Below are 14,886 nucleotides of genomic sequence, written 5' to 3'. Positions count from 1 at the left end.
GGCTCGGATCCTCCCGCCTTGCTCGGTTAACCCGAGCGCGCCCGAACGTCATCATCACGCTGTCGGATTCTCGCGAGGCTCGGATTCTATATAAGGAGCCGCGCGTCGCCGCCATTTTTCACACGTGCATTGAGATTCATAGGGAGAGGACGTGGCTGGCGTCCTCTCCGTTTATATATAGAGATTCGAGAAGAGAGTGAGACAGTCTCACTAGAGAGAGACACAGTAGTAATTTTGGGGAGCATTAGGAGGAGTACTACTACTACTAGTACTTGCTGAAGTGAAGTGATAGATACTATAGTGTGACTGTATTGTATTATCTGACTTGTGGGGGAGACACTGACAGTGGGGAGCAGTTAGAGTCTGAGAGCAGGACTCAGGACTCAGGAGTACATAGTACATATAACGTACAGTGCACACTTTTGCTGCCAGAGTGCCACACCAGTATAATATATATTGTGATTGTATGCTTAGGAGTACTACTTGCAAGTTGCTGATAGTGTGACCAGTGACCTGACCACCAGTTTAATAATCACCACCAGTTTAATTAATATATATATATATATATATATATATATAATTGTATATAATTAATATATATATAATATTATAATTGTATACCACCTACCCGTGTTTTTTTTTTTTCTTTCTTCTTTATACATACTACTATAGTAGCTTACTGCAGCAGTCTGCGGTGCTGCTGAGCTGACAGTGTCCAGCAGGTCCGTCATCAGTCATTACATAATAAATATATATACCTGTCCGGCTGCAGTACTAGTGATATTATATATACATATATATATTGATTTCATATCATTATCATCCAGTCTATATTAGCAGCAGACACCGTACGTTAGTCCACGGCTGTAGCTACCTCTGTGTCGGCACTCGGCAGTCCATCCATAATTGTATACCACCTACCCGTGTTTTTTTTTTTTTTTTTCTTGATACATACTACTATAGTAGCTTACTGTAGCAGTCTGCGGTGCTGCTGAGCTGACAGTGTCCAGCAGGTCCGTCATCAGTCATCATTACCTAATAAATATATATCTACCTGTCCGGCTGCAGTACTAGTGATATTATATATACATATATATATTGATTTCATATCATTATCATCCAGTCTATATTAGCAGCAGACACAGTACGTTAGTCCACGGCTGTAGCTACCTCTGTGTCGGCACTCGGCAGTCCATCCATAATTGTATACCACCTACCCGTGTTTTTTTTTTTTTCTTTCTTCTTGATACATACTACTATAGTAGCTTACTGTAGCAGTCTGCGGTGCTGCTGAGCTGACAGTGTCCAGCAGGTCCGTCATCAGTCATCATTACCTAATAAATATATATCTACCAGTCCGGCTGCAGTACTAGTGATATTATATATACATATATATATTGATTTCATATCATTATCATCCAGTCTATATTAGCAGCAGACACAGTACGGTAGTCCACGGCTGTAGCTACCTCTGTGTCGGCACTCGGCAGTCCATCCATAATTGTATACCACCTACCCGTGGTTTTTTTTTTTCTTTCTTCTTGATATATACTACTATAGTAGCTTACTGTAGCAGTCTGCGGTGCTGCTGAGCTGACAGTGTCCAGCAGGTCCGTCATCAGTCATCATTACCTAATAAATATATATCTACCTGTCCGGCTTCAGTACTAGTGATATTATATATACATATATATATTGATTTCATATCATTATCATCCAGTCTATATTAGCAGCAGACACAGTACGGTAGTCCACGGCTGTAGCTACCTCTGTGTCGGCACTCGGCAGTCCATCCATAATTGTATACCACCTACCCGTGGTTTTTTTTTTTCTTTCTTCTTGATACATACTACTATAGTAGCTTACTGTAGCAGTCTGCGGTGCTGCTGAGCTGACAGTGTCCAGCAGGTCCGTCATCAGTCATCATTACCTAATAAATATATATCTACCTGTCCGGCTGCAGTACTAGTGATATTATATATACATATATATATTGATTTCATATCATTATCATCCAGTCTATATTAGCAGCAGACACAGTACGGTAGTCCACGGCTGTAGCTACCTCTGTGTCGGCACTCGGCAGTCCATCCATAATTGTATACCACCTACCCGTGGTTTTTTTTTTCTTTCTTCTTGATACATACTACTATAGTAGCTTACTGTAGCAGTCTGCGGTGCTGCTGAGCTGACAGTGTCCAGCAGGTCCGTCATCAGTCATCATTACCTAATAAATATATATCTACCTGTCCGGCTGCAGTACTAGTGATATTATATATACATATATATATTGATTTCATATCATTATCATCCAGTCTATATTAGCAGCAGACACAGTACGGTAGTCCACGGCTGTAGCTACCTCTGTGTCGGCACTCGGCAGTCCATCCATAAGTATACTAGTATCCATTTATCTCCATTGTTTACCTGAGGTGCCTTTTAGTTGTGCCAATTAAAATATGGAGAACAAAAATGTTGAGGTTCCAAAATTAGGGAAAGATCAAGATCCACTTCCACCTCGTGCTGAAGCTGCTGCCACTAGTCATGGCCGAGACGATGAAATGCCAGCAACGTCGTCTGCCAAGGCCGATGCCCAATGTCATAGTACAGAGCATGTCAAATCCAAAACACCAAATATCAGTAAAAAAAGGACTCCAAAACCTAAAATAAAATTGTCGGAGGAGAAGCGTAAACTTGCCAATATGCCATTTACCACACGGAGTGGCAAGGAACGGCTGAGGCCCTGGCCTATGTTCATGGCTAGTGGTTCAGCTTCACATGAGGATGGAAGCACTCAGCCTCTCGCTAGAAAAATGAAAAGACTCAAGCTGGCAAAAGCACCGCAAAGAACTGTGCGTTCTTCGAAATCCCAAATCCACAAGGAGAGTCCAATTGTGTCGGTTGCGATGCCTGACCTTCCCAACACTGGACGTGAAGAGCATGCACCTTCCACCATTTGCATGCCCCCTGCAAGTGCTGGAAGGAGCACCCGCAGTCCAGTTCCTGATAGTCAGATTGAAGATGTCAGTGTTGAAGTACACCAGGATGAGGAGGATATGGGTATTGCTGGCGCTGGGGAGGAAATTGACCAGGAGAATTCTGATGGTGAGGTGGTTTGTTTAAGTCAGGCACCCGGGGAGACACCTGTTGTCCGTGGGAGGAATAGGGCCGTTGACATGCCTGGTGAAAATACCAAAAAAATCAGCTCTAAGGTGTGGAAGTATTTCACCAGAAATGCGGACAACATTTGTCAAGCCGTGTGTTGCCTTTGTCAAGCTGTAATAAGTAGGGGTAAGGACGTTAACCACCTCGGAACATCCTCCCTTATACGTCACCTGCAGCGCATTCATAATAAGTCAGTGACAAGTTCAAAAACTTTGGGCGACAGCGGAAGCAGTCCACTGACCAGTAAATCCCTTCCTCTTGTAACCAAGCTCACGCAAACCACCCCACCAACTCCCTCAGTGTCAATTTCCTCCTTCCCCAGGAATGCCAATAGTCCTGCAGGCCATGTCACTGGCAATTCTGACGAGTCCTCTCCTGCCTGGGATTCCTCCGATGCATCCTTGAGTGTAATGCCTACTGCTGCTGGCGCTGCTGTTGTTGCTGCTGGGAGTCGATCGTCATCCCAGAGGGGAAGTCGTAAGCCCACTTGTACTACTTTCAGTAAGCAATTGACTGTCCAACAGTCCTTTGCGAGGAAGATGAAATATCACAGCAGTCATCCTGCTGCAAAGCGGATAACTGAGGCCTTGACAACTATGTTGGTGTTAGACGTGCGTCCGGTATCCGCCGTTAGTTCACAGGGAACTAGACAATTTATTGAGGCAGTGTGCCCCCGTTACCAAATACCATCTAGGTTCCACTTCTCTAGGCAGGCGATACCGAGAATGTACACGGACGTCAGAAAAAGACTCACCAGTGTCCTAAAAAATGCAGTAGTACCCAATGTCCACTTAACCACAGACATGTGGACAAGTGGAGCAGGGCAGGGTCAGGACTATATGACTGTGACAGCCCACTGGGTAGATGTATGGACTCCCGCCGCAAGAACAGCAGCGGCGGCACCAGTAGCAGCATCTCGCAAACGCCAACTCTTTCCTAGGCAGGCTACGCTTTGTATCACCGCTTTCCAGAATACGCACACAGCTGAAAACCTCTTACGGCAACTGAGGAAGATCATCGCGGAATGGCTTACCCCAATTGGACTCTCCTGTGGATTTGTGGCATCGGACAACGCCAGCAATATTGTGTGTGCATTAAATATGGGCAAATTCCAGCACGTCCCATGTTTTGCACATACCTTGAATTTGGTGGTGCAGAATTTTTTAAAAAACGACAGGGGCGTGCAAGAGATGCTGTCGGTGGCCAGAAGAATTGCGGGACACTTTCGGCGTACAGGCACCACGTACAGAAGACTGGAGCACCACCAAAAACAACTGAACCTGCCCTGCCATCATCTGAAGCAAGAAGTGGTAACGAGGTGGAATTCAACCCTCTATATGCTTCAGAGGTTGGAGGAGCAGCAAAAGGCCATTCAAGCCTATACAATTGAGCACGATATAGGAGGTGGAATGCACCTGTCTCAAGCGCAGTGGAGAATGATTTCAACGTTGTGCAAGGTTCTGCTGCCCTTTGAACTTGCCACACGTGAAGTCAGTTCAGACACTGCCAGCCTGAGTCAGGTCATTCCCCTCATCAGGCTTTTGCAGAAGAAGCTGGAGACATTGAAGGAGGAGCTAACATGGAGCGATTCCGCTAGGCATGTGGGACTTGTGGATGGAGCCCTTAATTCGCTTAACAAGGATTCACGGGTGGTCAATCTGTTGAAATCAGAGCACTACATTTTGGCCACCGTGCTCGATCCTAGATTTAAAGCCTACCTTGGATCTCTCTTTCCGGCACACACAAGTCTGCTGGGGTTGAAAGACCTGCTGGTGAGAAAATTGTCAAGTCAAGCGGAACGCGACCTGTCAACATCTCCTCCTTCACATTCTCCCGCAACTGGGGGTGCGAGGAAAAGGCTCAGAATTCCGAGCCCACCCGCTGGCAGTGATGCAGGGCAGTCTGGAGCGACTGCTGATGCTGACATCTGGTCCGGACTGAAGGACCTGACAACGGTTACGGACATGTCGTCTACTGTCACTGCATATGATTCTCTCCCCATTGAAAGAATGGTGGAGGATTATATGAGTGACCGCATCCAAGTAGGCACGTCACACAGTCCGTACTTATACTGGCAGGAAAAAGAGGCAATTTGGAGGCCCTTGCACAAACTGGCTTTATTCTACCTAAGTTGCCCTCCCACAAGTGTGTACTCCGAAAGAGTGTTTAGTGCCGCCGCTCACCTTGTCAGCAATCGGCGTACGAGGTTACATCCAGAAAATGTGGAGAAGATGATGTTCATTAAAATGAATTATAATCAATTCCTCCGTGGAGACATTGACCAGCAGCAATTGCCTCCACAAAGTACAGAGGGAGCTGAGATGGTGGATTCCAGTGGGGACGAATTGATAATCTGTGAGGAAGGGGATGTACACGGTGATATATCGGAGGATGATGATGAGGTGGACATCTTGCCTCTGTAGAGCCAGTTTGTGCAAGGAGAGATTAATTGCTTCTTTTTTGGTGGGGGTCCAAACCATCCCGTCATTTCAGTCACAGTCGTGTGGCAGACCCTGTCACTGAAATGATGGGTTGGTTAAAGTGTGCATGTCCTGTTTATACAACATAAGGGTGGGTGGGAGGGCCCAAGGACAATTCCATCTTGCACCTCTTTTTTCTTTAATTTTTCTTTGCGTCATGTGCTGTTTGGGGAGTGTTTTTTGGAAGGGCCATCCTGCGTGACACTGCAGTGCCACTCCTAGATGGGCCCGGTGTTTGTGTCGGCCACTAGGGTCGCTTATCTTACTCACACAGCTACCTCATTGCGCCTCTTTTTTTCTTTGCGTCATGTGCTGTTTGGGGAGTGTTTTTTGGAAGGGCCATCCTGCGTGACACTGCAGTGCCACTCCTAGATGGGCCCGGTGTTTGTGTCGGCCACTAGGGTCGCTTATCTTACTCACACAGCTACCTCATTGCGCCTCTTTTTTTCTTTGCGTCATGTGCTGTTTGGGGAGTGTTTTTTGGAAGGGCCATCCTGCGTGACACTGCAGTGCCACTCCTAGATGGGCCCGGTGTTTGTGTCGGCCACTAGGGTCGCTTATCTTACTCACACAGCTACCTCATTGCGCCTCTTTTTTTCTTTGCGTCATGTGCTGTTTGGGGAGTGTTTTTTGGAAGGGCCATCCTGCGTGACACTGCAGTGCCACTCCTAGATGGGCCAGGTGTTTGTGTCGGCCACTAGGGTCGCTTAGCTTAGTCATCCAGCGACCTCGGTGCAAATTTTAGGACTAAAAATAATATTGTGAGGTGTGAGGTATTCAGAATAGACTGAAAATTAGTGGAAATTATGGTTTTTGAGGTTAATAATACTTTGGGATCAAAATGACCCCCAAATTCTATGATTTAAGCTGTTTTTTAGGTTTTTTTGAAAAAAACACCCGAATCCAAAACACACCCGAATCCGACAAAAAAAATTCGGTGAGGTTTTGCCAAAACGCGGTCGAACCCAAAACACGGCCGCAGAACCGAACCCAAAACCAAAACACAAAACCCGAAAAATTTCCGGCGCTCATCTCTAATTTTCAGTCTATTCTGAACACCTCACACCTCACAATATTATTTTTAGTCCTAAAATTTGCACCGAGGTCGCTGGATGACTAAGCTAAGCGACCCTAGTGGCCGACACAAACACCTGGCCCATCTAGGAGTGGCACTGCAGTGTCACGCAGGATGGCCCTTCCAAAAAACACTCCCCAAACAGCACTTGACGCAAAGAAAAAAAGAGGCGCAATGAGGTAGCTGTGTGAGTAAGATAAGCGACCCTAGTGGCCGACACAAACACCTGGCCCATCTAGGAGTGGCACTGCAGTGTCACGCAGGATGGCCCTTCCAAAAAACACTCCCCAAACAGCACATGACGCAAAGAAAAAAAGAGGCGCAATGAGGTAGCTGTGTGAGTAAGATAAGCGACCCTAGTGGCCGACACAAACACCTGGCCCATCTAGGAGTGGCACTGCAGTGTCACGCAGGATGGCCCTTCCAAAAAACACTCCCCAAACAGCACATGACGCAAAGAAAAAAAGAGGCGCAATGAGGTAGCTGTGTGAGTAAGATAAGCGACCCTAGTGGCCGACACAAACACCTGGCCCATCTAGGAGTGGCACTGCAGTGTCACGCAGGATGGCCCTTCCAAAAAACCCTCCCCAAACAGCACATGACGCAAAGAAAAATGAAAGAAAAAAGAGGTGCAAGATGGAATTGTCCTTGGGCCCTCCCACCCACCCTTATGTTGTATAAACAGGACATGCACACTTTAACCAACCCATCATTTCAGTGACAGGGTCTGCCACACGACTGTGACTGAAATGACGGGTTGGTTTGGACCCCCACCAAAAAAGAAGCAATTAATCTCTCCTTGCACAAACTGGCTCTACAGAGGCAAGATGTCCACCTCATCATCATCCTCCGATATATCACCGTGTACATCCCCCTCCTCACAGATTATCAATTCGTCCCCACTGGAATCCACCATCTCAGCTCCCTGTGTACTTTGTGGAGGCAATTGCTGCTGGTCAATGTCTCCACGGAGGAATTGATTATAATTCATTTTAATGAACATCATCTTCTCCACATTTTCTGGAAGTAACCTCGTACGCCGATTGCTGACAAGGTGAGCGGCGGCACTAAACACTCTTTCGGAGTACACACTTGTGGGAGGGCAACTTAGGTAGAATAAAGCCAGTTTGTGCAAGGGCCTCCAAATTGCCTCTTTTTCCTGCCAGTATAAGTACGGACTGTGTGACGTGCCTACTTGGATGCGGTCACTCATATAATCCTCCACCATTCTTTCAATGGGGAGAGAATCATATGCAGTGCCAGTAGACGACATGTCCGTATCCGTAATCGTTGTCAGGTCCTTCAGTCCGGACCAGATGTCAGCATCAGCAGTCGCTCCAGACTGCCCTGCATCACCGCTAGCGGGTGGGCTCGGAATTCTGAGCCTTTTCCTCGCACCCCCAGTTGCGGGAGAATGTGAAGGAGGAGATGTTGACAGGTCGCGTTCCGCTTGACTTGACAATTTTCTCACCAGCAGGTCTTTGAACCCCAGCAGACTTGTGTGTGCCGGAAAGAGAGATCCAAGGTAGGTTTTAAATCTAGGATCGAGCACGGTGGCCAAAATGTAGTGCTCTGATTTCAACAGATTGACCACCCGTGAATCCTTGTTAAGCGAATTAAGGGCTCCATCCACAAGTCCCACATGCCTAGCGGAATCGCTCTGTGTTAGCTCCTCCTTCAATGTCTCCAGCTTCTTCTGCAAAAGCCTGATGAGGGGAATGACCTGACTCAGGCTGGCAGTGTCTGAACTGACTTCACGTGTGGCAAGTTCAAAGGGCAGCAGAACCTTGCACAACGTTGAAATCATTCTCCACTGCGCTTGAGACAGGTGCATTCCACCTCCTATATCGTGCTCAATTGTATAGGCTTGAATGGCCTTTTGCTGCTCCTCCAACCTCTGAAGCATATATAGGGTTGAATTCCACCTCGTTACCACTTCTTGCTTCAGATGATGGCAGGGCAGGTTCAGGCGTTTTTGGTGGTGCTCCAGTCTTCTGTACGTGGTGCCTGTACGCCGAAAGTGTCCCACAATTCTTCTGGCCACCGACAGCATCTCTTGCACGCCCCTCTCGTTTTTTAAATAATTCTGCACCACCAAATTCAAGGTATGTGCAAAACATGGGACGTGCTGGAATTTGCCCATATTTAATGCACACACAATATTGCTGGCGTTGTCCGATGCCACAAATCCACAGGAGAGTCCAATTGGGGTAAGCCATTCCGCGATGATCTTCCTCAGTTGCCGTAAGAGGTTTTCTGCTGTGTGCGTATTCTGGAAACCGGTGATACAAAGCGTAGCCTGCCTAGGAAAGAGTTGGCGTTTGCGGGATGCTGCTACTGGTGCCGCCGCTGCTGTTCTTGCAGCGGGAGTCCATACATCTACCCAGTGGGCTGTCACAGTCATATAGTCCTGACCCTGCCCTGCTCCACTTGTCCACATGTCCGTGGTTAAGTGGACATTGGGTACAACTGCATTTTTTAGGACACTGGTGAGTCTTTTTCTGACGTCCGTGTACATTCTCGGTATCGCCTGCCTAGAGAAGTGGAACCTAGATGGTATTTGGTAACGGGGGCACACTGCCTCAAGAAATTGTCTAGTTCCCTGTGAACTAACGGCGGATACCGGACGCACGTCTAGCACCAACATAGTTGTCAAGGCCTCAGTTATCCGCTTTGCAACAGGATGACTGCTGTGATATTTCATCTTCCTCGCAAAGGACTGTTGGACAGTCAATTGCTTACTGGAAGTAGTACAAGTGGTCTTCCGACTTCCCCTCTGGGATGACCATCGACTCCCAGCAGCAACAACAGCAGCGCCAGCAGCAGTAGGCGTTACACGCAAGGATGCATCGGAGGAATCCCAGGCAGGAGAGGACTCGTCAGAATTGCCAGTGACATGGCCTGCAGGACTATTGGCATTCCTGGGGAAGGAGGAAATTGACACTGAGGGAGTTGGTGGGGTGGTTTGCGTGAGCTTGGTTACAAGAGGAAGGGATTTACTGGTCAGTGGACTGCTTCCGCTGTCGCCCAAAGTTTTTGAACTTGTCACTGACTTATTATGAATGCGCTGCAGGTGACGTATAAGGGAGGATGTTCCGAGGTGGTTAACGTCCTTACCCCTACTTATTACAGCTTGACAAAGGCAAAACACGGCTTGACAAATGTTGTCCGCATTTCTGTTGAAATACTTCCACACCGAAGAGCTGATTTTTTTGGTATTTTCACCAGGCATGTCAATGGCCATATTCCTCCCACGGACAACAGGTGTCTCCCCGGGTGCCTGACTTAAACAAACCACCTCACCATCAGAATCCTCCTTGTCAATTTCCTCCCCAGCGCCAGCAACACCCATATCCTCCTCATCCTGGTGTACTTCAACACTGACATCTTCAATCTGACTATCAGGAACTGGACTGCGGGTGCTCCTTCCAGCACTTGCAGGGGGCGTGCAAATGGTGGAAGGCGCATGCTCTTCACGTCCAGTGTTGGGAAGGTCAGGCATCGCAACCGACACAATTGGACTCTCCTTGTGGATTTGGGATTTCGAAGAACGCACAGTTCTTTGCTGTGCTTTTGCCAGCTTGAGTCTTTTCATTTTTCTAGCGAGAGGCTGAGTGCTTCCATCCTCATGTGAAGCTGAACCACTAGCCATGAACATAGGCCAGGGCCTCAGCCGTTCCTTGCCACTCCGTGTGGTAAATGGCATATTGGCAAGTTTACGCTTCTCCTCCGACAATTTTATTTTAGATTTTTGAGTCCTTTTTTTACTGATATTTGGTGTTTTGGATTTTACATGCTCTGTACTATGACATTGGGCATCGGCCTTGGCAGACGACGTTGCTGGCATTTCATTGTCTCGGCCATGACTAGTGGCAGCAGCTTCAGCACGAGGTGGAAGTCGATCTTGATCTTTCCCTATTTTTGGAACCTCAACATTTTTGTTCTCCATATTTTAATAGGCACAACTAAAAGGCACCTCAGGTAAACAATGGAGATGGATGGATACTAGTATACTTATGGATGACGAGCGACTGCCGACACAGAGGTAGCTACAGCCGTGGACTACCGTACTGTGTCTGCTGCTAATATAGACTGGATGATAATGAGATAAAATTAAAATATATATATATATATCACACTAGTACTGCAGCCGGACAGGTATATATTATGTAATGACGGACCTGCTGGACACTGTCTGTCAGCACTGCAGACTCCTAAAGTAAGCTACTAGTATCAAGAAGATAGAAAAAAAAAAAAACACGGGTAGGTGGTATACAATTATGGATGGACGAGCGACTGCCGACACAGAGGTAGCTACAGCCGTGGACTACCGTACTGTGTCTGCTGCTAATATAGACTTGATGATAATGAGATAAAATTAAAATATATGTATATATCACACTAGTACTGCAGCCGGACAGGTATATATTATGTAATGACGGACCTGCTGGACACTGTCTGTCAGACTCAGCACTGCAGACTCCTAAAGTAAGCTACTAGTATCAAGAAGATAGAAGAAAAAAAAACCACGGGTAGGTGGTATACAATTATGGATGGACGAGCGACTGCCGACACAGAGGTAGCTACAGCCGTGGACTACCGTACTGTGTCTGCTGCTAATATAGACTGGATGATAGTGAGATAAAATTAAAATATATATATATCACACTAGTACTGCAGCCGGACAGGTATATATTATGTAATGACGGACCTGCTGGACACTGTCTGTCAGCACTGCAGACTCCTAAAGTAAGCTACTAGTATCAAGAAGATAGGAAAAAAAAAAAAACACGGGTAGGTGGCATACAATTATGGATGGACGAGCGACTGCCGACACAGAGGTAGCTACAGCCGTGGACTACCGTACTGTGTCTGCTGCTAATATAGACTGGATGATAATGAGATAAAATTAAAATATATATATATATATATATCACACTAGTACTGCAGCCGGACAGGTATATATTATGTAATGACGGACCTGCTGGACACTGTCTGTCAGACTCAGCACTGCAGACTCCTAAAGTAAGCTACTAGTATCAAGAAGATAGAAAAAAAAAACCACGGGTAGGTGGTATACAATTATGGATGGACGAGCGACTGCCGACACAGAGGTAGCTACAGCCGTGGACTACCGTACTGTGTCTGCTGCTAATATAGACTGGATGATAATGAGATAAAATTAAAATATATATATATATATATCACACTAGTACTGCAGCCGGACAGGTATATATTATGTAATGACGGACCTGCTGGACACTGTCTGTCAGACTCAGCACTGCAGACTCCTAAAGTAAGCTACTAGTATCAAGAAGATAGAAAAAAAAAAACCACGGGTAGGTGGTATACAATTATGGATGGACGAGCGACTGCCGACACAGAGGTAGCTACAGCCGTGGACTACCGTACTGTGTCTGCTGCTAATATAGACTTGATGATAATGAGATAAAATTAAAATATATATATATATCACACTAGTACTGCAGCCGGACAGGTATATATTATGTAATGACGGACCTGCTGGACACTGTCTGTCAGCACTGCAGACTCCTAAAGTAAGCTACTAGTATCAAGAAGATAGAAAAAAAAAAACCACGGGTAGGTGGTATACAATTATGGATGGACGAGCGACTGCTGACACAGAGGTAGCTACAGCCGTGGACTACCGTACTGTGTCTGCTGCTAATATAGACTGGATGATAATGAGATAAAATTAAAATATATATATATATCACACTAGTACTGCAGCCGGACAGGTATATATTATGTAATGACGGACCTGCTGGACACTGTCTGCAGAATGCGTTTATAAAAACACCACACGACGAGTGTTTAACTTTTTCAGGCAGACAATCACAATATACTGGTGGTCAGCAGACAATCACAATACTGGTGGTCAGTGGTCACTGGTCAGTCACACTGGCAGTGGCACTCTGGCAGCAAAAGTGTGCACTGTACTTAAAATATGTACTCCTGCTATAACTGCTCCCCAGTCTCCCCCACAATTAAGCTGTGTGAGCAGTGAGCACTCAGCACAGTCAGATAATGATATACAGTATTACATATGATGCAGCACACTGGGCTGAGCACAGATATGGTATGTGACTGTGTCACACTGTGTATCGTTTTTTATCAGGCAGAGAACGGATTAATTAAACTGGTGGTCACTGGTCACACTATCAGCAGCAAGTAGTACTCCTCCTAATAATATGCTCCCCAAAATTTGTGTCTCTCTCTAGTACTCTAGTCTAAACGGAGAGGACGCCAGCCACGTCCTCTCCCTATCAATCTCAATGCACGTGTGAAAATGGCGGCGACGCGGGCTCCTTATATAGAATCCGAGTCTCGCGATAGAATCCGAGCCTCGCGAGAATCCGACAGCGGGATGATGACGTTCGGGCGCGCTCGGGTTAACCGAGCAAGGCGGGAAGATCCGAGTCGCTCGGCCCCGTGTAAAAAAAACATGAAGTTCTGGCGGGTTCGGATTCCGAGGAACCGAACCCGCTCATCTCTACTTACCGTACTCACAAATGTTAAGGGTATGTAGGATTAACAGCGATGTGAAAGTAAGGGATCAGCAGCTGGATGAGATGTTTCTTAAGTTCAAAGATCGGGGGTACCCTGACAGTTTGTTACATGGGGCCCGTGTTAAAGCTACCCGCAAATCGAGACAACAGCTGCTTGCGGAAGGTGACCCTATAATTAAAGAGAAAATATTCCCATGTGTTAATCAATTTAATACGTCCAGTAGACACACTAGTAGTAGAGCTAAAGAGCTGTGGACAATCATAAGCACTGACCCAGATTTGTGGATGTTTAAAGATACAAAATTGATGCCCAGCTACACACGAGCCGGAACATCAGAAGTCTAGTCGTCAAGACAGATGTGGGCAAAAAATCTGTAGTTGAAGGGAGTTTCCTTAGGTCCAGAAAGGGCTGTTACAGATGCGGGTGCACTACATGCAATTTCCTGGTCCCGGGGGATTCGTTTAAACACCCATATTCGGGTAAAAAGATTTACCTCAAGGCGGCATATACGTGCAATTCCAAATTTGTGGTATATCTCCTGTCTTGCCCATGTGGTCAGCACTACGTGGGCAAGACAAAATGCACGTTTAAGGTTAGGATGACCCAGCACAGATCTGCCATCAGGGCAGCATTAGTGACAGGAACCAGTGAACAGCCGGTGGCGCGGCATTTTGCGGCTGCCAAACATTCATTATCATCCCTGAGGTATCGGATCGTGGATCAAGTACCTTTTTCCATTAGGGGAGGTGATAGAGTTAAACGCCTCCTGCAATTAGAAACAAGATGGATCATAGCACTGGACACGCTAAGTCCTAGAGGTCTCAATGAGACCTTGGGGATGAGCAGTTTTGCCTAGAGTTCCGGTGCTAGGACATTAGGTATAGCCAGTGCCATATAGGTAATGGACAAATTGACCAAATTATCTAGTATCTTCATTATTTAAACCAGTTAAAAGTAGTTACTAATGAATATACAAAGATTTTTTTATATTGTTTAATGCATTATAAACTTTTAGTCTTAATTGGGGTTGCTGGCTGCTACGTTTTACTTACGTATTATAGCTTTGTTTGTAGGTGTGTTTAATTTTAATGTTTTCTGGCACTATGAACTGTGTTTAGTAAAGCAGAGTTGGTTCACACGTTTTATATATGTATCAGACAGGCACTACATTGCCCGATCTGTCTTAATGCTGCACGATTGTTATTGAATGTATTTTGTATTGACAGCACGCACCATGACAACGGCCTCCCCCACCCCCTGCATGACGGCACTGGGAGCTCGCGTCACGAATCGGGATCACCTGACCGGAAGCGCTGAGTCTGGAAGCTGGGCAGCGCGTGGAGAGGACGGCTGGAAGCGCGCCTGGTAAGTGTATTTAAATGTGTATTTCTCACTTGATTGTTCACTGTGTGTCCTGAAGACGGGGGCTTGCACCCGGAAACGTTGATAAAGTCTCACTTGACAGATTTTCACTGATTTACCACAGTCTCCAGAGTGCCGCCTCTTCCTTTTGTCGCAATAGATATACAGTCTGCATAGCCTGTTTGGGAGGGCACCAGAGCATGAGCTTTGTACAAGCAGCCAACGGGGGAGTGCCAGACAATTTGCCTAATATATACATATCCGCTCATCTCT

At 46.3% G+C, this 14,886-nt stretch overlaps 1 protein-coding gene across 2 annotated transcripts in view; it reads left to right on the top strand.

Annotated features, from left to right (window-relative positions):
- LOC134941278 (beta-1,4-galactosyltransferase 1-like) overlaps positions 1-14,886 on the top strand; it is a 672,500-nt gene that overhangs the window by 578,336 nt on the left and 79,278 nt on the right. Inside the window, exon 7 of one of the 2 annotated variants that reach the window (XM_063932142.1) lies at positions 14,478-14,616. The exons of the other annotated variant lie outside the window; for it this stretch is intronic. Coding sequence (XP_063788212.1) covers positions 14,478-14,568 — 91 coding nt within the window. The 3' untranslated portion in view covers positions 14,569-14,616. The remainder of the gene's footprint in view (positions 1-14,477; positions 14,617-14,886) is intronic. 2 annotated transcript variants of the gene reach the window in all.

Source organism: Pseudophryne corroboree, chromosome 1, assembly GCF_028390025.1.
Source record: "Pseudophryne corroboree isolate aPseCor3 chromosome 1, aPseCor3.hap2, whole genome shotgun sequence".
Classification (NCBI taxonomy): Eukaryota; Metazoa; Chordata; class Amphibia; order Anura; family Myobatrachidae; genus Pseudophryne; species Pseudophryne corroboree.
Note: the sequence above shows the minus strand (reverse complement) of the source record. Positions and strands in the feature narration are given on the sequence as shown.